At 45.2% G+C, this 23,237-nt stretch overlaps 1 protein-coding gene across 20 annotated transcripts in view; it reads right to left on the bottom strand.

Moving 5' to 3' along the window:
• Positions 1-10,621: 10,621 nt before the first annotated feature.
• eya1 (EYA transcriptional coactivator and phosphatase 1) overlaps positions 10,622-23,237 on the bottom strand; it is a 101,275-nt gene continuing 88,659 nt past the window's right edge. For all 20 annotated transcript variants that reach the window (XM_020042004.3, XM_020042002.3, XM_020042010.3 and 17 more), the window contains 6 exons: positions 19,136-19,194; positions 18,772-18,932; positions 17,647-17,761; positions 16,023-16,144; positions 14,562-14,662; positions 10,622-11,561 (listed from right to left, as the gene is read on the bottom strand). In XM_020042004.3, coding sequence (XP_019897563.1) covers positions 11,481-11,561; positions 14,562-14,662; positions 16,023-16,144; positions 17,647-17,761; positions 18,772-18,932; positions 19,136-19,194 — 639 coding nt within the window. In that variant the 3' untranslated portion in view covers positions 10,622-11,480. The remainder of the gene's footprint in view (positions 11,562-14,561; positions 14,663-16,022; positions 16,145-17,646; positions 17,762-18,771; positions 18,933-19,135; positions 19,195-23,237) is intronic.

Genomic DNA, 23,237 nt, shown 5'->3' with positions numbered 1-23,237 from the left:
CAGGTGGTTGTGTGGTTTAGAGCCAGGTGGTTGTGTTGATGAGAGCCAGGCGGTTGTGTGGTGTAGAGCCAGGTGGTTGTGTGGTTTAGAGCCAGGTGGTTGTGTGGTGTAGAGCCAGGTGGTTGTGTGGTGTAGAGCCAGGTGGTTGTGTGGTGTAGAGCCAGGTGGTTGTGTGGTTTAGAGCCAGGTGGTTGTGTGGTGTAGAGCCAGGTGGTTGTGTGGTTTAGAGCCAGGTGGTTGTGAACAGAGACTAAAGCAGAGGGCTGAGGACACCCAGTGTGAACCAGTCCCTGAGAAGGAGGAAGGAGGATGTGTGGTGGTGATGTGGTGTTGATGTGGAGGATGTGTTGTGTTGATGTGGTATTGATGTGGAGGATGTGTTGTGTTGATGTGGTATTGATGTGGAGGATGTGTTGTGGCTGATCCCCACAGCTTGAGGTCTGCCCATCAGGATGTTCAGTGTCCTGTTGGTTTTGTCCACAGCCAGTTACCTTGGTTTGGTTTGGGCATCAGGGTGCCCAAGGATGCCCAAGGAGCTAGAGACTTTGACAAGGACAGGTCGAAGAAACCCCTAAAGACTGCTTCCTGCTCACTGGTACACTGTAAAGACGAGGATGCCGTCTGAACTAATGACTTGGGGAGCCAACCGTTCTTTTTCTTTAGATTGTCTGTCCTGTCAGCCTTGGAGGGTGAGAGCAGCAAGAGCAACCCGGTCTGACACTCTAGTTAAGCTTCAGTCAGTTTCAGTCGTTGACAGCACACTCAAGATGTCTCCTTCAGTGGGTAGAGTGAGGTGCTTAACCCTAACCCTCATCTAAGACAATGTGTACAATATTGTCAGCTAAATAATAAATTAACCAAGAAAGGTGCTGTTTTTCGTAGGACAATTGTTGCTTCAAAAACATTTGGTTGGTTTATAAAAATGCTGATCATTTTTAAACCAAACTGAAACAGCAAATATCCCTTCACAGACTGGGTCATATAGTGCGTGAGAGAGAGAGAGAAAAGAAGGACAGAGTTAATCAGAGAATGGGAGAGTGGGAGTGAAAGAATTAGAAAAAGTTAGAAAAGAAAACCTTGACTTATGAAGGGAAAACAGGCCATGGAGAAACATCAGGCAGTTCTACTGTATTAAACAGACGACATCAGCTTTATTAAACTGTCTGTGAGGCATGTACCTCTGCCAGACTGTGTGTGTGTGTGTGTGTGTGTGTGTAGGCCTGGCAGATTGGACAGAGGGGGAAGAGAGGGGGAGTCGGCTCAGGTCCAAGACCTAACGGGGGAGAGACCGACCAATTACCACCACACAAGGAGGTCTGAGGGGGAGTACAAACACGCAGCCTGAGAAGACCTGAGGAGGCTTCATCCTACCACCTTCCTCCACCTCCTCAAGCTCCTCGTACGGAGGGCACAGTCCATCCGCAAACTCAAGTGGAGGATCCAAGTGATGAGCTTGGCTGGGCCTGTAGCTGTGAGGTAACGGTCAGGGCCGACCTCCCAAACGGCAGCCCATTACCTACACAGTGCCCCACTTCTGACCAGAGCCTTGTACAGGGATTAGAGTGCCATTTGGGTTCAGAGGTAGGTGCCTGTAGACTTCCAGAAGTCAGAGTATGATTTGACGCCAGAACCACAGAACCTACAGACGGCTGGGAGTTTGGCCCACAGAAACTACATAACCTTTGTCAGGCCTGAAGGCTCTAAGGTTGACTTACATAACCACATCTACAGAACCTGTGTAAGCCCAAAAGGCTGTAAGGTTTACCTACATAAACACATCTACAGAACCTACAGAAGTGTCAGGCCAGAAGGCTGTAAAGTTGACCTACAGAATGGCAGAACATGCCGGACAGATGTGGGATTGTGGTGAAGAGAGATGTACAGTAGAGGAAGGAATGGGTGTGTGAGTATGTTTGGAAATGACATTACTAAGGAACATCTTGGGCCTCCCTCCATAGCCTAACGACTGTGAGGACTACTCAACTAAAATAATAATAAATAAAGATGAATAATAGTAATAATAAATTTAAAAAATACAAAAATGTAAAAGAATCATATATAAAATATGATACTTAAGTATAATCATAATAAGGTACAATTATTATTATAATAATGCGAATAATAATAGCTGATTATTATAGAGTGAAAACAGAATATAATAGTACTAGTGAAGGAATATACTGTATTTTGAGAGAGTGTGAGTGTGTGTGAGTGTGTGAGTGTGTGCGAGTGTTTGTGTGCACAGTCAGGAATGGATTAATTCAGGATATTCCCAGGGCTGAAGTCCTTGGGCAAGAGAATGCAGAGAGACAGATAGGGAATGCAGATAGACAGGGAATGCAGAGATACAGAAAGGGAATGTTTCCTGTTGGGAAGCTCACAGTACTAAGTTTACCTAGACAGGTTTTGAAACCAATATGAATGTTAAACTCAATGGGGAAGTATAGCAGCCAGTTCCAACTTGACAGCGAAGGGCCATCTACGGATTATATTTCTACGGTAGATTGAAACAGCAATTTTTCTTTTACTATTTCTAAAATACCAGTGCTGAAAAAAATAAAACTATTAGGAAAGTGAATGCCTACTGTAGTACTGTACTAATTTATCCGTAGACCCCCTCTAAAAATTTTAAAAAATAATTATAGAAATTATGAAAATATTCAAAATAATTACAATTATGATAACAATTATGTTAATAACTGCAAAAAATCACAACGAGCAAACGGCAGCTATAAAGAACACAGACCTGAGTTGATTTATGAATCTAGCCCAGGTTACAATGTGTTGTCCTGTTAATCCCTGCTGACGCTGTTGTGTCAGGACTCTGAAATGCCCCTCACCACACCTCCACTAACAGACCCTCATCAAATGGATCAGGCCAATCAAAACCTCGTCTTTAGACGTCTTGTACCTTTCTTATATGTACATTTTTGAATCGGCTAAATCAGGCAGGGAATTGAATTGAAAAATACAATGTGACTGAGTGTGAGGAACTCATAATCCCTATTCCCTACGTAATAAGACTGGCTCTATAAGTAGTGCACTATGTAGGGAATAGAGTGCCATTTGGGACGCAAAGTAGTTCTTAAACACGATAATGATTCTTTCAGGGGCCCTTTGGCTTCTCACTCTTTCAGCTGTCCCACTCTCCCCCGGTGTCCCACTCTCCCCCTTTGTCCCACTCTCCCCCGTTGTTCCACTCTCCCCCATTGTCCCACTCTCCCCCTTTGTCCCACTCTCCCCCGTTGTCCCTCTTCTCCCCCGTTGTCCCTCTTTTCTCCATGTCGCTGTCTCTTTCCTTTTCTCTAACCTCTCCTACACCCTCTCTCTCTCTCTCGTTCCCTCTCTTTTCTCTCTCTTTCTGTCTCCCTCCCTCTCTGTCGTTCCCTTCTCCTGGTGGAATCCCAGTAAAACGGACAGAACGGTCAAGCAGTAAACACAGTGGCCTCCGTTCCCGCGGAACCACAACACGTCTGTGTCAGGTGACATCACCCACTAGTACCTAGACTGTGCAACGTCACAAACGGCTGTCAAGCCGTGTTAAAAAGTAGTGTGTAGTGTGTAGTGTGTAGGGCGCTGTTTGGGACATGCACGCCAAAGGGCCAGAAACTGAACGGGAAAACTGGAGATGAGAGATGTTAAACGAGTAGAGCGCCTCACCCAAAAAAATGCAATAGTCCCAGGGTGCCAAGCGGCGGTTCTGTCTGTACCCTCCAGCCCAACAACAACACCAGTCAGGGGCGGTGGAACCACAACCAGCCTCACACCCACAGATTTTGGTTGTTTCATTATTATGTTACTGGCGTTGAGCAATTAGTCTTCGTTGTCAGGTTTATGGAGCAAAGCCATTCTTTTTTTTTCTTCCTCTCCCTCTCTCCTTCTTTCTCTCCCTCTCCTTTTCCTTTCTCTCCCTCTCCTCTCCTCTCTGTCACTGTCTCTGTCTTGTTTTTCCTGTCTTTTTTCTCTCCCTCCATCTAAATCTTCGTAGTTCCCACCTGCTAAAGACATGAGACAGACTCGCTCAGTTGGAGACACATTAGTCTCAGAATCAGGGGGCATCCCAAACCACGCGCTGTTCCCTACGTCCCACCAGGGCCCAATGGCATGAGGGTGGCATTTGTGACACCAGCACTCTGCAAAACCTATTAATAGGCCTATCAGCTCGTAAAGGAACTACGACCAGATCATGTTTTTTTTGTTGGTGGGGGGAGGCTGGGTTGCTATGGGTGATATGTATGTAATACAATATTAGTTCAATTGTGATGCCCGTTAGAGGGCAGAGGAGTTGAATCTGCATGAAATCGCTGTCTAGGCAGGGCTGTAAATCACCCGGGAGGCTGTTTATTATTTCAGATACTTTATTCTGTGGACCCTGTGATGCTGGTGGCTGAGAGGCGGAGGGGAGGGGGACGTCAGGGCCCTTGTCCCCTACATGTTGCACTATGTTTGACCAGAACCCCCCCCATACAAACATACACACACACACACACACACACTAGTGTAAATATGAATTAATACTCCACGACTGCTAGTGCTGGTACTGTCCTGATGCTGCTGTTGTTATCATCATAGTTAATTATTATTATTATGTTATTACTATTATATTATTATGTTATTATCATATTATATTATAATGTAATTATTATTATATTATATTAGATGTGGAGTAGGAACCTCCAACTGACAATTTGTCCACACAATTTGCCTTGTGCATTTTAATGTATGTTACTACTACATTACAACTACAATGTGAACTTGAGCTATTTTTTATGTGGAGTTTATTCTCTGCCTTTAGCCTGGTTATGTATGTCTCCCTTCCACTAGTGTTTGCTAGGTAGTGCCCTACAGAATCAGGATGCGGTTTGGGACGCCGGCCCGGTTCCCTGCTGCCTGCCAGGAAACAGGATCCTCTGTGGGTCTCTAGACCAACAACAGCACAGAGCGTCGCCACACAAGCTCCTGAATCACAGGCACGGCTTTACTTTATTTATAAAATGTTTTTGAAAGGGGCAGTGCAGATCAACATGGATGGAAAAGTGTTTGAATTAGTCCAACGCTCTGCTTCTGTGATGTTGCTGATGACACAATGTCCATGTAAAGGTCCGTCAAACAGGCCTCTGACCCAGATGTGGTCACCATCCCCTCCCAGCCCTCACTTCTACTCAGTGTAAACAGTGAACAAGTGTACCGTGGACTTCCCACTGGTTCCACAGAGACACTGCAGCTTCTCCATAATAGTAAATGAGACACATCATACGGTTCTAGCAGGTCGTAAAAAAGCCCCGTTATTCAAGAGGAGTCTCTTTAGGGTCCTGGTCAAGCATTTACAATAACATCAGCTAGCTAGGCTGAGGGAGGGATTGTCTGGACAGGACGAGCAGAGCCTAGTAGACCATACTTCTAAAACATCAAACCGCCTATCGTCATAGGAAGTTGAGTTTAAATAACACATTAACAATATTTATGAGCTGGATTTTATGAGGTGGCCCAAACTAAGACAGTCCAGAATGTCAGAATGTAACAAAAGCCAGGATGGGGGCAGAAGAGAACTCAACCCTCCCTCAGCCCCCTCCCTCCACAACTCTTCAAAACCACACAGAGAATTAAACACGCATTAAACTAAACATGCAGTGCAAACTTCAGCGGTTTGCCTTAAAATGGTATGTTGAATGAACTTTCATTCCATCTAAATGCTGTATTTCCCGTTTTTTCACTCCTTTCAATTTTATGAAGTTCTGTTCTTACAAATGTGTTCGTTCTCTATCGCAGCACTCTGGGCAGGCTCTGGGTAGCCACTCTAGGCAGGCTCCAGGCAGCCACTCTAGGCAGGCTCCGGGCAGGCTCCAGGCAGCCACTCTAGGCAGGCTCCAGGCAGCCACTCTAGGCAGGCTACGGGCCGGCTCCAGGCAGCCACTCTAGGCAGGCTCCGGGCAGGCTCCAGGCAGCCACTCTAGGCAGGCTCCAGGCAGCCACTCTAGGCAGGCTCCAGGCAGCCACTCTAGGGAGGCTACGGGCCGGCTCCAGGCAGCCACTCTAGGCAGGCTCCAGGCAGCCACTCTAGGCAGGCTCCGGGCAGGCTCCAGGCAGCCACTCTAGGCAGGCTACGGGCCGGCTCTAGGCAGCCACTCTAGGCAGGCTACGGGCCGCCTCTGGGCAGGCTCTGTAGAGTTGTGAGTTTGAGAAGTATCTTCCAAAGCACATTTTGCCAAGCCATTCTGCTTCTCATCACCCTACTCGCTCAACCAGGATGTACTCACAGCACTTATGCGCTTGGAAAAGTGCATTTATTGTCCAACAAGAATGTTTGAGTTTGCAATACCCCGGCCTACCACCAGTACTCGCCAGAGGGGGACAAAGCCTCCTTGTCCAACACTAAAACCACGAACCCTGGACACTTCCAAGACAGTTTTCCGCACCACCTGCCAGGTCTCCGCAGATCGTCGGTGGGCTCAAGGATTGGAACTCCAGGTGATCTTTCTTTTCAATTTTGTTCTTTATTTTTTGCAAATGTAATTCAATTGAAATAAAATGTGTTAGAATGATTCCCTTTCATGGTTTCCTGCTGAGAACATCCATGCCTACAGGTGCTCAGCTGTAATGCAATTCACAGGACAACGCTGACTTTTTGTGGCTCATGCAAATGTCGTTGTGTGACCAAACATTCGCGTCTCATGTCATAGAAATACGCTGATGATCAAACGGTTGAAAACTTCCAAAATGGCACCCGATTCTCATTAAAGTGTAATTTTGCCATTTAATGCATCCTTAGTGATGCTCCCTCATCCATCAAACTGCATGTCTGTTACAGACGACAGGACAACCGGAACTGAAAGACAGGTCAAACAGGGCCGTTTTCTGCAGGAATGTAGCCTAGCAATACAACAACCTTTTAGCGCCCGTCTACACACTTCACTTCCCAACAGCTGAAAGAGCCGGGAGAGTACCTGATATCGTACCCCAAATGGCACTCTATTCCCTAATAAGGGCCCCAGGTACTACCACGTATCCTACTGCATTGAGTCGTGCACTATAATAGGAAATTGGGTGCCATTTGGGAGTCAGCCCATCTCTCCGGGGGGAGACAGGACTCTGTCTGTCTGTCTCTTTTCCCTCAGACCACTAACACAACTGGGATTGTTCTCTTTGATAAGTTTTCCCTCTGCTCAGACAGGCTGAGAGGAGAGAGCTGACGGCCCAGGCCTGCTGGACGAGACGTGGCTGGAGTTCAGCGCGTGGGTGTTGTTGGCTTGTAGCGAGACGTCCAGAGAATTCCATTTCTCTCTCTGTTCCTCAGACGAATAGGACCAACACAGGAAATAGATTCAATCCTGGTGTGTTGCTGCCTGTTTTGAGTCGGGTCGCAGTGCTTCACAAGTGAGTGCCGTGTGCAGAATGGTGTCTGATGTCCAAACCCCCGTTTGGCTTCAAAAAGCTTCTAAAGTTTCATCTGATTTTCACTCAGTGTTTTTCCATTAAATATGTTTCTTTCCCCCAAATTCATTTCATCAGGTAAACTGATTGACAACCAATTCTAAATTACAATGATTGCCAAATACATGACAGTGCAAGACAACACTAAGTTACACAAAAAGTTCTCAAAAGATACAATGGGGGGAAAGATATATTTTTAATTATAATCCTCGTAATAATTCAGGTGTCATTTTTCTACAGGATTTGTTTCCTGCTGTGGCAAAGGGGCTCAAATAAAGACATTGTTTTGTTGACATTGTGGACATCCTCAGTGTCACATCCACCTAGCAACTTGTTGAACCTGACTCAACACAACAATGTCCTGAGCCTCTGTGTGATTGACAGAAGAGAAGACGCCTTTTTAGGCAATATTGACTGTGTTTGTGTACTGCATAACTGGAAGCTGAAGGAGGTTCCTTTCCAAACGGACCTTTGACACAAGGGACTCTTAAAGACACTTTAAAATCTCACAAGATGACTGATACTTCCTACAGATTGTTTTAAATCAAAAGAGAATAGTACAACAGGTTACAACATATAACACAAATAACAATAATATAATCATAGTGTTGTGCTTCAACAGCTATATAAGATGTATGCTATATGTAATACCATATTTCTACTGCCTCTGGTGTTGTGTGAAATGTGACACAGATTGTAAACATAATTTTTTCTCAATCAGCTCTCGGGTTTTTTAAAGCTTTAGAAAATTGTAATGGACAGGCGTAAAAAATATACTTCAGTGAACTCTAAAAACAATAAAAAACATTATGATGGCTGTTATAGCTATTATATTACATGCATTTTAAACAAGCACATAATTATCTATCAATCTCAACCTGTGTGTCAGTGGCACATGTCTTCCAGTAATTGACCTTCTACTGTAAAGGATTGTGAATACTTATTATGCCAAACCACACACACGGAAATATAATTATTTTCGGACAATATCCTTGGTCAAATAAATGGGCCTACTTGTCAATGAATCATGATGTTGTCAGGAGATTTTCATGACGCTGTTCAAGTCATAAGGCAAGAGGACACTCGGGCTTGTAACATTTCACAAATCAATTTTTATTAATTTAAACACAATCAAATAATAATGTCAAAAACATCTGTACACATCTTTTTGCAGACACAACAAACTTTTGCTTTTTTTTTTTTTATTTCCCCATGAGGACCACGTTATAAGTGTAAAGTCTTTCCAGTTTGCATTTATGATTGCAACATAATAAAAAAAGCCTTTGCGGTACGTATGAATTCTATAAAACATTTTCCCCTTGTCTCACCTATCTGTTACCTTGTTCTAGCAGCAATATGTAGTCCCCCTGAAGAAGCTTAGAGGGAAAAGTTGCTTTGAGAAGAGAGAGAAATTACAACCCTGAAGAGAGCAATATGTGGGTTGGATACCTTTGCTATGGAGATGAAAACTGACCTAAGGAGAGTCAGCACGTGCATGTGAGTCAGGGAGGTTTAGAAACGTAGAAACTGACCTGGAAGCAGTTCCCGTTTTAAGTTATTCACAGTCAATAGCAAGTGTTTGTGTGTGTGTGTGTGTACGTAGCTATGTAGGTATGTATCATGTCTGTATGTCTGTGATATGAATAAACCCTTAGCGTCTGGGTTAGTGGCTAATTTTCTCTCTCAAAGAGCTGGGATCAGTCAACCACTTCGTAACAATAACCACTGTCAAACAGGGCATGAACTGTAGTTCATTTCACTTTCAACCACAGCAATTTAACAAGTGGGACACAACAACACAATTATTAATCAAAATTCAAAATAAAACACTACTTCATACAAAAGTACGCTGTACAATGTTATTTGTCTTAGCGCTTGTAGAAAAAGATAACAAAACCAATTTGAGCTTGATTTTTTTGTTTCCTTCCAGAAAGCCGAACGTTTCCTAAATAATTCAAACTGTTGTCTACACGGCTCAGAGTAGAGGGGCTACATTCCAACAATTGAAACGTTTTGACTCAAGTCCAGATCAGAAACCTCTTATACGTGTAATGGTACCTGTTCAAATGTCAAATACATGGCATTGACTGGTGCTGGAGGCTAGCGACATACGGGGCAAGACACATCTTCAAGAAGTATGTGAACACCAAAGAAAAACATCCCCAATTAAACACTGACCTGAAGACTGTGACAATTAGGAGGGAAACCTGTGTGCCGAGATGCGACTGGAACCCCACAACTTATTACAGCTGAAGGGAACGATGTGATATGTCCCAAACTGCACTCTCTAAATGGTACACTACTTCTACCTAGATCCCCCTGGTGAATTGTAGTGCACTAAGTTGCCATTTGGGACACACACTAGGACGGATTATGACAGTTACAAAGAAACATGAGACCGAACACAATGAAATGATTATTGACACTTGACATCCATGCCTTTGGTCTTGACAAAACAGATGATCATAAAATGCAGTTAATATCTACACGTCTGTTGGAACGAACAAAACAATGTTTGAAACGACATGTCATCACTCAGCTCTGAGGAGATGCCCGTTGCGTCTGTACCCAACCAGCAATGCTTTCTGACTTCAGTGAAAAAGCCTTTCACCAAGAGCATGTACCTATTAAACGATTATTACATGAAGGAATCGTCCAGTGATTACAAATTTACACACACAAAAACTTCCTCTGTACACGATTGTCTGAGCGTCGTTGTAAATAAAGTTTCTTAATTTTCTTTAAATTATTAGAAAACCACTTTTTGTTTTATGCCTTCCCTAGGTTTTTAGTTGTATTTCATTTGTCTGGCTGTGGTAGACTGTGTGGGAGATGTGGGAATAAAATAACTTTGAAACGTGAAACAGTCTTTTTAAATGGAGGTTCCTTCCTTTAGGGACAGTGTCAGTCACACTGTCTCTGCTCATAAATAAGAAGAACGGGACTCCCGGGCAGAGGACCCACACCAGGAAAAACACCAGAGGACGGGTGACTTAGAACAACATGGCCCGTCTGTCTTCGCACTGAGCAGAGAGAGGCAGAGACAGACAGACAGTGGGAGAGATGGACAGAGAGAGAGAGAGACAGACAGACAGTGGGAGAGATGGACAGAGAGAGAGAGAGAGACAGACAGTGAAAGAGATGGACAGAGAGAGAGAGACAGACAGACAGTGGGAGAGATGGACAGAGAGAGAGAGAGACAGACAGTGAAAGAGATGGACAGAGAGAGAGAGAGAGAGAGAGACAGACAGGCAGGCAGACAGAAGGAGTGAGGCTTAGAGTGGGATGTGACCACCAGTCTGGGGTGTTTGTGGTGGTTTGAGGTCCTCTCTCTAAGCTCTGTGCCCAGGCCAGCCCCACCAACTCCAGGCTTCAGTGTCGGTCGGCAGCGCTGTTGTCTGGACCACAGCAGCCAGCGTAGGGACCGGGAGGGCGGCACAGATGGACAGACAGATGGGTCATTAAACACTGATGGCTTCTGAGGCCTGCAGCCAGTTCACAGTAACCAGGGCGAGCAGCTGCAACGCCGTAAATTATTCACACTGTCCCTCCTCTTCTCCAAACAGAAAAAAAGGTGTCGGGTTAAGACGAGATGTGGCCGCGCGTCAGCCTGGTGCCGGCGTGTCGCTGTAATGTCTACACTGTCTTCTGTTCAAAAAAGTTTTTTCCCCCTCTCCTTTCATTTTTCTCTAGTGAAGGGCAAGAGGGGGGGTGGGGGGCTGGAAGGAGATGCCAGGAGGGCCCGGTTCTGGCCTGGAGGGAGTGAGAACCGGGCCGTGGAGCCAGAGGGACGGTAGCGAGGGTTGAAAGGACGCAGGGTGGAGGTGTGGACGGAGCTGAGCATGAACGGCCTCGTAGGTAGTCACCATCGTTGCGGACGTGGGGACCAGCAGGTGTGACCCAGGTGGGGGTGTGGGGGGGGGGCCAGCAGGTGTGACCCGGGTGGGGGGACCAGCAGGTGAGACCCGGGAAGTGGGCCCTGCAGTGCTCCTCCTGGTCCAGAGTGGTGAGGCCTGTGGGAGTCGGGAGGTCCCAGAGCCCGGCGGCAGCTACAGGTACTCCAGATCCAGAGCGTGGTGTAGGGCCATCAGGTCAGAGTGGCTGGAGATCCTCCAGAAGGGCATGTTGTGCTGCGCGGATGAAACACCACCGTTACATTCAGCAACCTCCAAAACCCGACTGGGGAAGAAAATCTATTGCTAACATGCCAGTTCGGTCAGGGAACCCGAGTGGGCATTGGCTCAGCCAGGTCAGCTGATGTAGGGACCGCTTCAATCACAGTCTCAGGTTCATCATCTAAACATGGCGGACTATAGAAGTCAGTCAGCAAACTCAATTATTCTGCTTGTTCTCTAATACATGGTTCAAAGGAATACTTGGTGCTTCCTGTCTGAAGTATTACCCAACGTGCAATCACAGTTTCAATAACAAGGAAATACATTTGAATACTTTGAATTCTTGGCCCCAGATTCAAGAAATGCTCACAGCACACGAAAGGTTAATATTTACTAGTTATAAACCGGGTGGTAAGAATCCTGAATGCTGATTGGCTGAAAGATGTGGTATATCAAACAGAATATCACAGCTATGACATCACATAACTTGTTACTGTTCTAGTTGGAGTCACAGGTAAATGGGTTGTCTGGTCCTCTGCTTTACGGCAGCTAACTTGTGGCTGTTTTCATGAGCATTGACTCCTGTACCTCACTGTCTAATTAATAGAGGGGCTGGAATGGAATAGGGATGGCATTACAACCGGAAAAAATATATATTGCAATGAAAAACTGTACAATAATATTCATAGGGAAGAAAAGCCGTCCTCAGCAGCTCTCTCTACAGGAGAAAATAATCCAAAACAAAGTCTTACATCTCGGACAGCTCAGCTCCTTCCTGGGTCTGCCCCAAATGGCACCCTATTCAGCCCACGTGAGTCGTGTTTAAAAGTAGTGCACAAAATCAGGAATAGGGTGGCATTTGGAACAGACGACGGACACCAGAACGGTACAATCACTAAGACCTCTTTAGAGTAGTAACAGACTGTGGCTGTCCTAACTCTGCTCCACACTAACCTAGCAACAGTCTGTCCAACTGGCGCACTCTAAATGTCCTTTGAACTTAAGAATAAAAAAACAAACATTGCTTAACTTGAATGTTAGATGTCTCCGCTCTAATAAGACATTGTCCCCATGCAGAGGTCAGGAAAACGGGAGAAACATGAGTCGTAAAGAATGAAGGGGTCTTGTCAGGTACAGTCCCTCCCTCTCTCCCTGTCCCATACTCTCCTCCCTCTGCCTTACCTTTCTTTCTTCCATATCCTTGACCCCCCCCCCCGTCTTTCTTTAATCCATTACCTCTGCCTTATCAAAGGGGAGCCTCCTCTCTCCCAGGCATACGTTACGCTTAGGATGGCTTCCAGTGACCCTTAAAAAGCTCTTTGCTTTTTGCTTTGTAAATTGTCTTTGCTTTTAAGGTTAAAAGCGAGGAGATGGTATCTCTTCCTCCCTCCTCTATCCCTTTCTCCTTTCTCTCTCTCACTGTTCCTTCTCAGTGTTTCCGTGTCTCTCTCTATCTGGCATTGGTAATTACTGTCTAGAGGCCCGGCTGTTTTGGCGATTCAGGAATTATTTTTCTGACAAGTGGGCTGGGGGAGGACAGGCTGTGGGCTGTGGGAGGACAGGCTGTGGGCTGGGGGAGGACAGGCTGGAGTTGGACCTTGCTTGTGCAGCTCGACGGAGTGTGACGTCTGATCTGTGGAGTCTGACTGGTGGAACTGTTGTGTTATTTCATCGTCCTCTCTGATGTGTGCACAGAAACCTTTTAGTGGGTGGTTTGCCGAGGCGCTGGGTCTGTTTGGATGGGGGTAACATACCCTCTCTCATCACTCCCACCTCAGACACTTACAGAAAAATATGCTCTTTTTTTCACCATATTCGTTTTGTTTTAGGGTCAGACTGCGTGTCAATCTCAACGTAAAAAAGCGGAAAGTTTGAACTGCAAGTTTTCAGGTCAATCTGTCCCTCTTTAATCTTTCTCTCTCTCTCTCTCTCTCTCTCACTCTCTCTCTCCATCTTTTCCACCTTTCCATTATATTGTTTTTTCTTTAAGACAGCTAAAAAGAGAGCTAGGTCCTTTGAGCAGGGGTGTGTGTGTTCGTGTGTGTGTGGTTCATCAGCTAATAACATATTTGTTTTTTGTAGGGTCGATATCCTAACTTGACCAAAAAGACAAACACAAAACCCTCAGGACAGACCCACCACCTAACTGATCTTCAGAGAGAGAAGGACATAGTGTGATAGAGAAGCGTGTTGTCTTTTTAACAGGTTTGTCATTGCAATAAATATACTCATTTCATTAAGAAGATTTAAAGCATTTGAATGCGTGTTCTATATGGGTTCTCCTGTAAATGTGTCTGGAAGGATCTGTCTGGCATTACAGACATTCACTCTGCTGAGGGATTATATCATTATTACATCTCTCTTCATCCTCCCTCCCTCCCTCCCTCCCTCCCACCCTCTCCCACCTCCCTCCTCCCTCTCCCCCCTCCCTCCCTCCTCTCCCTCCCTCCTCTCCCTCCCACCCTCCTATCCCTCCTCTCCCTCCCTCCCTCTCTCCCCTCCACCTGTCTGTCTCACTCAGTATAAAAGGTTTTTCTGGCTTGGGAATTAATCTGTGCTTTGCCAAAGCAAGTGGAAAATAAGAAAGATAAAATAAATAATGACTAACATAAGTGGAAGAAAGTAATCAGAAATTGTAAGTAAACATTACTCACACACATGTTTCAAAAGGATAAAGACGTTGTGAATGTTATATTAGAAATGAATATTGTTGATGTTTACAATGTTGTTTTGTTCCAATTGTTGTCTGTTTCTCATAAAAACATTTTTCCCCCCCAAACTATCATTCTAGTTAATCAACCTTTGATTTGATACAAACAATATGAAACAAAGAGATAAAATACAAATGCAATATAATTTTAAGTAAGTTCCTGACTGATCTATGTTAAAATTTAATTTGTAATATATTTACAGAAACACTCTTAAATAAAAGGTAAATTGGAGTTCTATGAAGACTCTTTCTGTTGTACTGCATCAATTCTATGTATTGTATATCTAGGATTATTTCTCTCATACCTTTTTTGAGCCTTGTTCTTCTTCCACTCCATCTCCGACCACCACGTAGACCACCTTCCTCCCAAACCTCTGAATCACCCTCTCAAAACAGCTTTCCTTCCCTGGAAACAGGCAGACAGGTCAGAGACAAACAGACAGACAGGATACAGACAAACAACCATGCAGACAGGTCAGAGACAAACAGACAGAACAGAGACAGACAGACAGACTGGTCAGAAACAAACAGACAGACTGGTAAGAAACAAACAGACAGACTGATCTGAGACAGACAGACTGGTCAGAGACAGACAGACAGGCTGGTCAGAGACAGACAGACAGGCTGGTCAGAGACAGACAGACAGGCTGGTCAGAGACAGACAGACAGGCTGCTCAGAGACAGACAGACAGGCTGCTCAGAGACAGACAGACAGGCTGGTCAGAGACAGACAGAGTTAATCAGCTTGTCAGTCTGAGATTGTGCCGGTGAGTGGCCTACTAACACAACATATCCCAGTGACAGGTCCTGTACTGCTGTCCCCAGTATGTTGGCTTTAAAACACGTGTCCTTATAACAACACACAGACCAGGTCTGTGTCCTAAATGTTACTCTATTGACTTTACAGGGAACCTCATGGCTGGTCCATATTACGGTACCATAAAGACATAAGTATAGTGCCCTTTAAAAACACGCTTTACCATCCTTTTACTGTGCAAACACCTGAGCCAGAGGATTGATAAGACCACGTCTGCAGATAAAGACAATGTGAGAAGCATTAAGTGTGTCATTCTCCTCTTACAACCTACGGACAAATGGCCTCTGACCAGCATCGCTTGTTACCGAGTTCTCAGAGAAATAGTGTGTGAAAGAGAGAGAGAGTAGATTCTTCCCAACTCTATGACTCAAACCAATCAACTGGCCCCATAATCCCAACAGACCAATCAACTGGCCGCATAATCCCAAAAGACGAATCACCTGTCCCCATAATCCCAAAAGACGAATCACCTGTCCCCATAATCCCAAAAGACGAATCACCTGTCCCCATAATCCCAACAGACCAATCACCTGGCCCCATAATCCCATTAGACAAATCACCTGGCCCTATAATCCCAACAGACCAATCACCTGTCCCCATAATCCCAACAGACCAATCACCTGGCCCCATTATCCCAACAGACCAATCACCTGGCCCTATTATCCCAACAGACCAATCACCTGACCCTGTCACCATGTTTACACACACCACATTCATTTGTATGGTTCACCCATACTGGGACAGACAGATACAGAGACAAACAGACAGATGGACAGATATAAAGAGAGAGAGACTAACAGAAAAAGGCCAACAGAACAAGAGACAGACAAAAACAACAGACAAACCAACAGACAGAGATAGACAGACAGAGAAAGAAACATACCAGTAGACAACAGAAGGAGAGAAACACACAGACAGAAAGACGCAAAGATGGGTGCAGCATATTTACCTATTTTGGTAGCACTATAAATATTCTCAATAGGAAAGACTATTCCCAGCCCATACAGCAAGACTTTAGCCAGGGCTGGTATTAGCTGTGTGGTGGTGACCAGAATATTCACACAGTTCGACCTGCAAGAGTGACAGATGACAGGAGTGGGATGAGAGAAGGAAAGTGATGATGACATGAATCTCCTGTAGGGAGGAAGAACAGGATAAACAAAGAGAGACACTAGCTTCCCATTGGTCATCTAGATCCATTCAATGACAACCATTATGTCTTTCTTTGTTCAGGTCCAGACAAAGCCTTTATCAGTGAAGTGTGTTACAAATGTCACACTATCCCCTATACAGTAAAGGTTGTTGACCATAACTCAGGTGGACTACAGGGAATAGGTTAGAATTTGGAACACTAGTTTTCTGTTCTTTGTATAGAGGATTTTCAGAGGGTTTTTGTGGGCCGTCTCAGCTATCACTTTAAATCAATGGAAGACAGATGGTACGATAAATACTAGAGGGGTCCTAGTATTTTTTTTTGTTACATTTTGTTATGGAATATAAATTCTTTGAGGAGTTCTACATGTGTGGTACGGCACTCTAGGACTAGGTAGACATCTACCGGGTGGCATTTCCTACCGTGACTGGATTAGTGTGTGTGTCCTACCATGACCGGATTAGTGTGTGTGTGTGTCCTACCATGACCGGATTAGTGTGTGTGTGTGTCCTACCATGACCGGATTAGTGTGTGTGTGTGTCCTACCATGACCGGATTAGTGTGTGTGTGTGTCCTACCATGACCGGATTAGTGTGTGTGTGTGTCCTACCATGACCGGAGTAGTGTGTGTGTCCTACCATGACCGGATTAGTGTGTGTGTGTGTGTGTGTGTGTCCTACCATGACTGGATTAGTGTGTGTGTGTCCTACCATGACCGGATTAGTGTGTGTGTGTGTCCTACCATGACCGGATTAGTGTGTGTGTGTGTGTCCTACCATGACCGGAGTAGTGTGTGTATGTGTCCTACCATGACCGGATTAGTGTGTGTATGTGTCCTACCATGACCGGATTAGTGTGTGTGTCCTACCATGACCGGATTAGTGTGTGTGTGTGTCCTACCATGACCGGATTAGTGTGTGTGTGTGTCCTACCATGACCGGATTAGTGTGTGTGTCCTACCATGACCGGATTAGTGTGTGTGTGTGTCCTACCATGACCGGATTAGTGTGTGTGTGTGTCCTACCATGACCGGATTAGTGTGTGTGTGTGTCCTACCATGACCGGATTAGTGTGTGTGTGTGTCCTACCATGACCGGATTAGTGTGTGTGTGTCCTACCATGACTGGATTAGTGTGTGTGTGTCCTACCATGACCGGATTAGTGTGTGTGTGTGTCCTACCATGACCGGATTAGTGTGTGTGTGTGTCCTACCATGACCGGATTAGTGTGTGTGTGTGTCCTACCATGACCGGATTAGTGTGTGTGTGTCCTACCATGAGTGGATTCATGTGTGTGTGTGTCCTACCATGAGTGGATTCATGTGTGTGTGTGTCCTACCATGAGTGGATTCATGTGTGTGTATCATACTTTCAGTGGATTAATGTGTGTGTGTGTGTGTGTGTGTGTGTGTCTGTCATACCTTGAGTGGATTAATGTGAGTGCTTTCAGTGCCAGTGTTAACCAGGAATCAGTCAAGGCTTCAATTTCTGCTCGCAATTGCAACCAGGCTTCTCTTTTGGCTGGACCCAGCAGACCTACGAGACGAGAGACAATGTTTAGGTTGGAGGAACGTCCAAATACCTCCAACATTTCAGAACATTTACCTGACCGACAAAGAGCTGGGGCATGTGGGCTTTCAGAGGTACAGACACAACGGGATACAGACATGCACTGAGATACAGACACACACCGAGTTACAGACACACCAACATACAGACACACCAAGATACAGACACCCGAAATACAGACACACCAAGATACAGACACCCGAAATACAGACACACCAAGATACAGACACACATCGAGATACAGACACACCAAGATACAGACACACATCGAGATACAGACACACCAAGATACAGACACACATCGAGATACAGACACACCAAGATACAGACACACATCGAGATAGACACACATCGAGATACAGACACACCAAGATACAGACACCCGAAATACAGACACACCAAGATACAGACACCCGAAATACAGACACACCAAGATACAGACACCCGAAATACAGACACACCAAGATACAGACACACATCGAGATGCAGACACACCAAGATACAGACACACCAAGATACAGACACACCGAGATGCAGACACACCGAGATGCAGACACACCGAGATGCAGACACACACCAAGATACAGACACACATCGAGATCCAGACACACCAAGATACAGACACACCAAGATACAGACACACCAAGATACAGACTCACATCGAGATGCAGACACACCAAGATACAGACTCACATCGAGATGCAGACACACCAAGATACAGACACACCAAGATACAGACACACCAAGATACAGACACACATCGAGATGCAGACACACCAAGATACAGACACATCGAGATACAGACACACCAAGATACAGACACACCAAGATACAGACACACCAGGATACAGACACACATCAAGATACAGACACACCAAGGTATAGACATACAAGGGCAGGCTGAAAAGCATGCACACACACCTTCCATGTCTGCACAGTTGCCTTGGTGATGCAGTGTGTGTGTAATAAAGGGTTACCTCCAACGTTGTTTTTGTAGGTGGTGTAGATTTCTTTTACTCGTCTGTAGCGGAAGGCCAGTTTTCTCATCCAGTCCACCCCTCCCCTGACCCCAGTGGCCAGGCACAGGTTGGCACTGGTGGCTGCAGCGTGGAACCCATCCGAGCCAAAATTATACGTGCTGGAGGGTGGGGGGGGGAACGGAGAAAGAGGAAGGAACATAGCAGGAGAATGGTTAGATGGAACAGCTCCATTGCTGATGCAGGTAAAAATAGAGGGAATTCCAAACAGGATCCGTTTTAGAGTGCCAGGCAAACCCTGTGAGGAGTTTGAAACAGAGGTGGTCAAACCTCTCCCAGCCCAAAAGGTTAAAGCTGTAGCTACCTGAGATCCTGTCCATTGTCATCGGACGAAACGTCATCGATGTGGACCTGGTCACACTCCTGGAACACCAATGAGATGAGCAGAGTTCAGACACACTCCCGCTAGGACCAAGCCATGCATTGTCAACTTGGTAAAACAATCAACGAATATGTTTGAAAAACGTTTGGAGGGGAATGTTATATATTGTACTTCTGGGAACTCTAAGTTAAACTCTGCGTATGTGTAAACCAAGGCAGTTCCGATATTCCAAGTTTGTATTTTTATTCACTGAGGAATTCATCCTGATATAAATCTTTCTCTCTCTCTCTCTCGCTTTCCGCCCTTCAAATCCCTCTCTCCTTTTTTCTTCACCCTTCTAATAAGTCTTCCCTTAGTTTCCTCCACAGAGCCCCCACCTGCTTCATCCTAACAAAAATAAACCTCAACACCCCTTCCCAAATGACTCCCTAGTCCCTACATAGTATGCTGTTCTTTATATAGTGTCCTATTCCCTATATAGTGTCCTTTTCTCTATCTAGTGCCCTATGGAATAGGGAGCCTTTTGGAACGTAGCCCTCTTCTGGCTGCACGGCTTCTGACCACTAGGGGGGTCTCCAATTTGTGTGCGTGTGTTAGTCTGGACCAAGTGTGTATTTTAGTGTGTATGTGTGTGGGTGTGTAGGTGTGTGTGAGTGAGTCATCCATCAGACAGAACTAATTAAAATCTGATGCCCAGATCTAAACACTCTCCACAGGGCAGTTGATTAGTCATGTCTGAGAACACTGATTGGATATTTATGAACAATTCTATTTGGGGGCAAGTCCATTTTTTACATATTGTTTTATATAACTCTTGTGGTGATGACAGGCAATATTCCATACATACTCATTCATTCATTATTTTATCTGGAAGATGTTTTAGTCCATTCATTGTTTTTCCTGGAAGATGTCTCAGTTAATTCATTATTTATATTTTTATTCAGGAAGACTCAATTCTGATTTCAGGACAATATAGAGAGTATAAGAAGAATGAAGCTGTCCTTTGATACCGTCTGTCTGTGTTTTCAACAGTGCGTGAGTGTCTCTGTGGGTGAGCGTGTGTGTCTGAGGGTGAGAGTGTGTGTCTGTGGGTGAGCGTGTGTGTCTGTGGGTGAGCGTGTGTGTCTGTGGGTGAGCGTGTGTGTCTGTGGGTGAGCGTGTGTGTCTGTGGGTGAGAGTGTGTGTCTGTGGGTGAGCGTGTATGTCTGTGGGTGAGAGTGTGTGTCTGTGGGTGAGAGTGTATGTCTGTGGGTGAGAGTGTGTGTCTGTGGGTGAGCGTGTGAGTCTGTGGGTGAGAGTGTGTGTCTGAGGGTTCATCCCCATTCGTCCCCATGAGCGAAATAATTCATGAGGTGATATTTCAAGTTGTTTTGCAATGACAACGACATTTCAGCGTATTTTTCCCGATAACAGGCCTTGTCAACATGTAATGCTCAGAGAGCTGTGTGTTCCTGTGTGTGTTTCTGCTCCCCTTCAGGGCCTGGCCCGTCTTGGAGCGACTCAGAGATTCAGCAGCTCCCCTTTAGGGCCTGGCCCGTCTTGGAGCGACTCAGAGATTCAGCAGCTCCCTCTGATTCAGCCGCCCTGCAGTAACACAATCCAGACGTCCTGCTAAATGTGACCTACTACAGAAATTGAACCTGATGGTAACTACCAATGAAATGATGACCTCTGATTGCTGCCTGCACCACACACCAACACAGCCCTGGGGGCAGCGCACCCACTCTCTCTCCCTCTCTCTCTCTCTCTCTCTCCCCCTCTCTCTCACCCTCTCCCTCCCTCCCACATCTCTCTATGTGTCTCTGTCTCTCGATGGGAAAGGCAGACTGAAAATCTGTTACAGGTTTTCCATTGACAGCCCCCTTGTCCCCCTCCCGCCCTGATCAACACTCTGTGCACATGGGGGGCTCACTTCTTATTACGGTCTGACCTGTTATGGGAAACACAGAAAAATTGATTGACTTTCAGTTTTTTCTTAGGAGAAGCAAGATGACAAATCTAATCAAGGAATCATTTGAGTGATTGATGCTTCAGTTGTACGAGTCTGATTACACTGTTTATTTTTCTCTAATTGTTTTTGTAGCCTTTAATCTAAGAGGGATAACACCATGCATTTGATCTGCGAATACTTAAAGACCTGATTCCTGCAGGGGATTTAAAGCAGTCTAAATGTGGTTTTGTAACTACACTGTGAAAAAGTCCTCACCTATTTGAAGTTTTTATTAAACCATTTCTCCTGGATGTAAAAATTTAGGATAGGCGAGAGTTTAAATTCCTTAGGGTTTATAGAACGAAAAACCCTTTCCAGCTATTTTAAAGCTTTTTAATTAACTTTCCGGCATGTGTTAGGACATCCAAAAAGAGAAAGGACTTCCTTGTTTTAAATCCGTCTGAACAAATGCTGACGTTACTGCATTCCTGCCTAATGCTGGAGCCGGGCTAGGGTATGGGCTTTGGACCGTAAACCCCTTTTATTTTACTGGTTCCCATCTGAACAAATTTTTCATCTCCCTGGATTTGTGGGGAAAGGGAGGAGAGGAGAAAAGGAGGAGGAGGAGACGGAGACGTGAGGAGAAACTCAAAACAGCTGCTCTGTAAGAGAATTAAAATGTTGACCCCCGAACCCTGGGCTAATGCTGCCATTCTCAGCCAAGCTCTCTCCCTGAGAGTCCCACATCCAAAGAGGAAAAGACTTTGACCTCTTGACCTCTTCTTCTCCTCTCTGGGGCTCAGCACCCCCGATAAGGGGTGGGGGGGGGGCAAGGGGGTGGAGGGATATGGGTTAAAGTGACCTCACATGGAGAGAGAGAGTTGTGTTGGTAAAAAACGGACTGTGGGACCTCCTAGTGTTGAGTGCTTAATGGGTTTCCAGACGGTCACTCTGTGTGTGTGTGATTGTGTGTGTATGTTCATGTTTCTAATAGTTTTGATGAGCAACAATTGTTCTGCACAACTATTACATCCGTATTACGTTCATCCAGACATTGTTGCCATGATTTGTTTACTAGCACAATTTGGACAAATACTATGAAGTCCCATTTAGTGAAATGAAAATGTTAAAATAACAAACAACGACTAAATTACTAAGGAAAGACAGCAATGACCTTTACTCTCCACCAAATGCTAACCTGTACTGGGGTTTATCAGTTTGTTCAGGAGAACATAGCACCGGGTTGACCTCCTCAGCAGCCTCTATTCAGACTCTATTCATTGTAGAAATCACAGAAATGCTTCTATTGCCTCCATTACGCCTCTTCTATCTACCAATAACCTGCTGATCAACCACACACACACACACCACACACACAAACCTGGCAGCTACTTCTTCAGTGGTGCTATGAAGCCTTTATGCACCAACAAACTCATTGATTTAAATGGTGACAGGAAATTAAAAGAATTAATCTCCATGGTATTGGTTGGGTACAAGACGGTCAAAGAATCCCTTCTGAGCACTAAGCAGGCTTCATTAGGGTTTCCCTCTCCATCTCCTCTTTCTGTCTTTCCCTCTACATCCTTCTCTCTCTCTACACACACACATACACACACACACACACACACACACACACGCATACATGCACACACCATGTTAAACAACGAGTCTGGCACCACGTTTGTTTAGCAGCATGAATCAGAAGTGATATCTGACAGCTCCATTATCACGTCCACACTCACCCATTTGCACACACAGAGACACATTTTAAAACACAAGTTCTAAAAATCCCATATATTCAATGAGTTAGGTGTAACAGATGTTGGTATGATGTCTGAAACAGAACAGGATCTGCTCTGAAGCATATTTGAACGTGTTATCTTGCCTCACGCAGGGACACACAGCGAGTTCTGTTGAATAATGAAACAGAATAAACATTACGCCTCTATGTGGCATGTGTTGGAACAGAACCCCCCCCCCCACACACACACACACACAATAACTGTGTGAGAGACCACTCTTTGCCATGCCAGACAAAACCCAGCTGGTGTTTTTGGTCCCTGTAAGTGTGTGTAAGTCTGTGTGAGTGTGTGTGCTGTGTGTGTCCACACTCCCTCTCTTTTCCAGCCTGCTGTGGGGAATCACTCTGTGTTT

This window comes from Esox lucius, chromosome 21, assembly GCF_011004845.1.
Source record: "Esox lucius isolate fEsoLuc1 chromosome 21, fEsoLuc1.pri, whole genome shotgun sequence".
NCBI lineage: Eukaryota > Metazoa > Chordata > Actinopteri > Esociformes > Esocidae > Esox > Esox lucius.
Note: the sequence above shows the minus strand (reverse complement) of the source record. Positions and strands in the feature narration are given on the sequence as shown.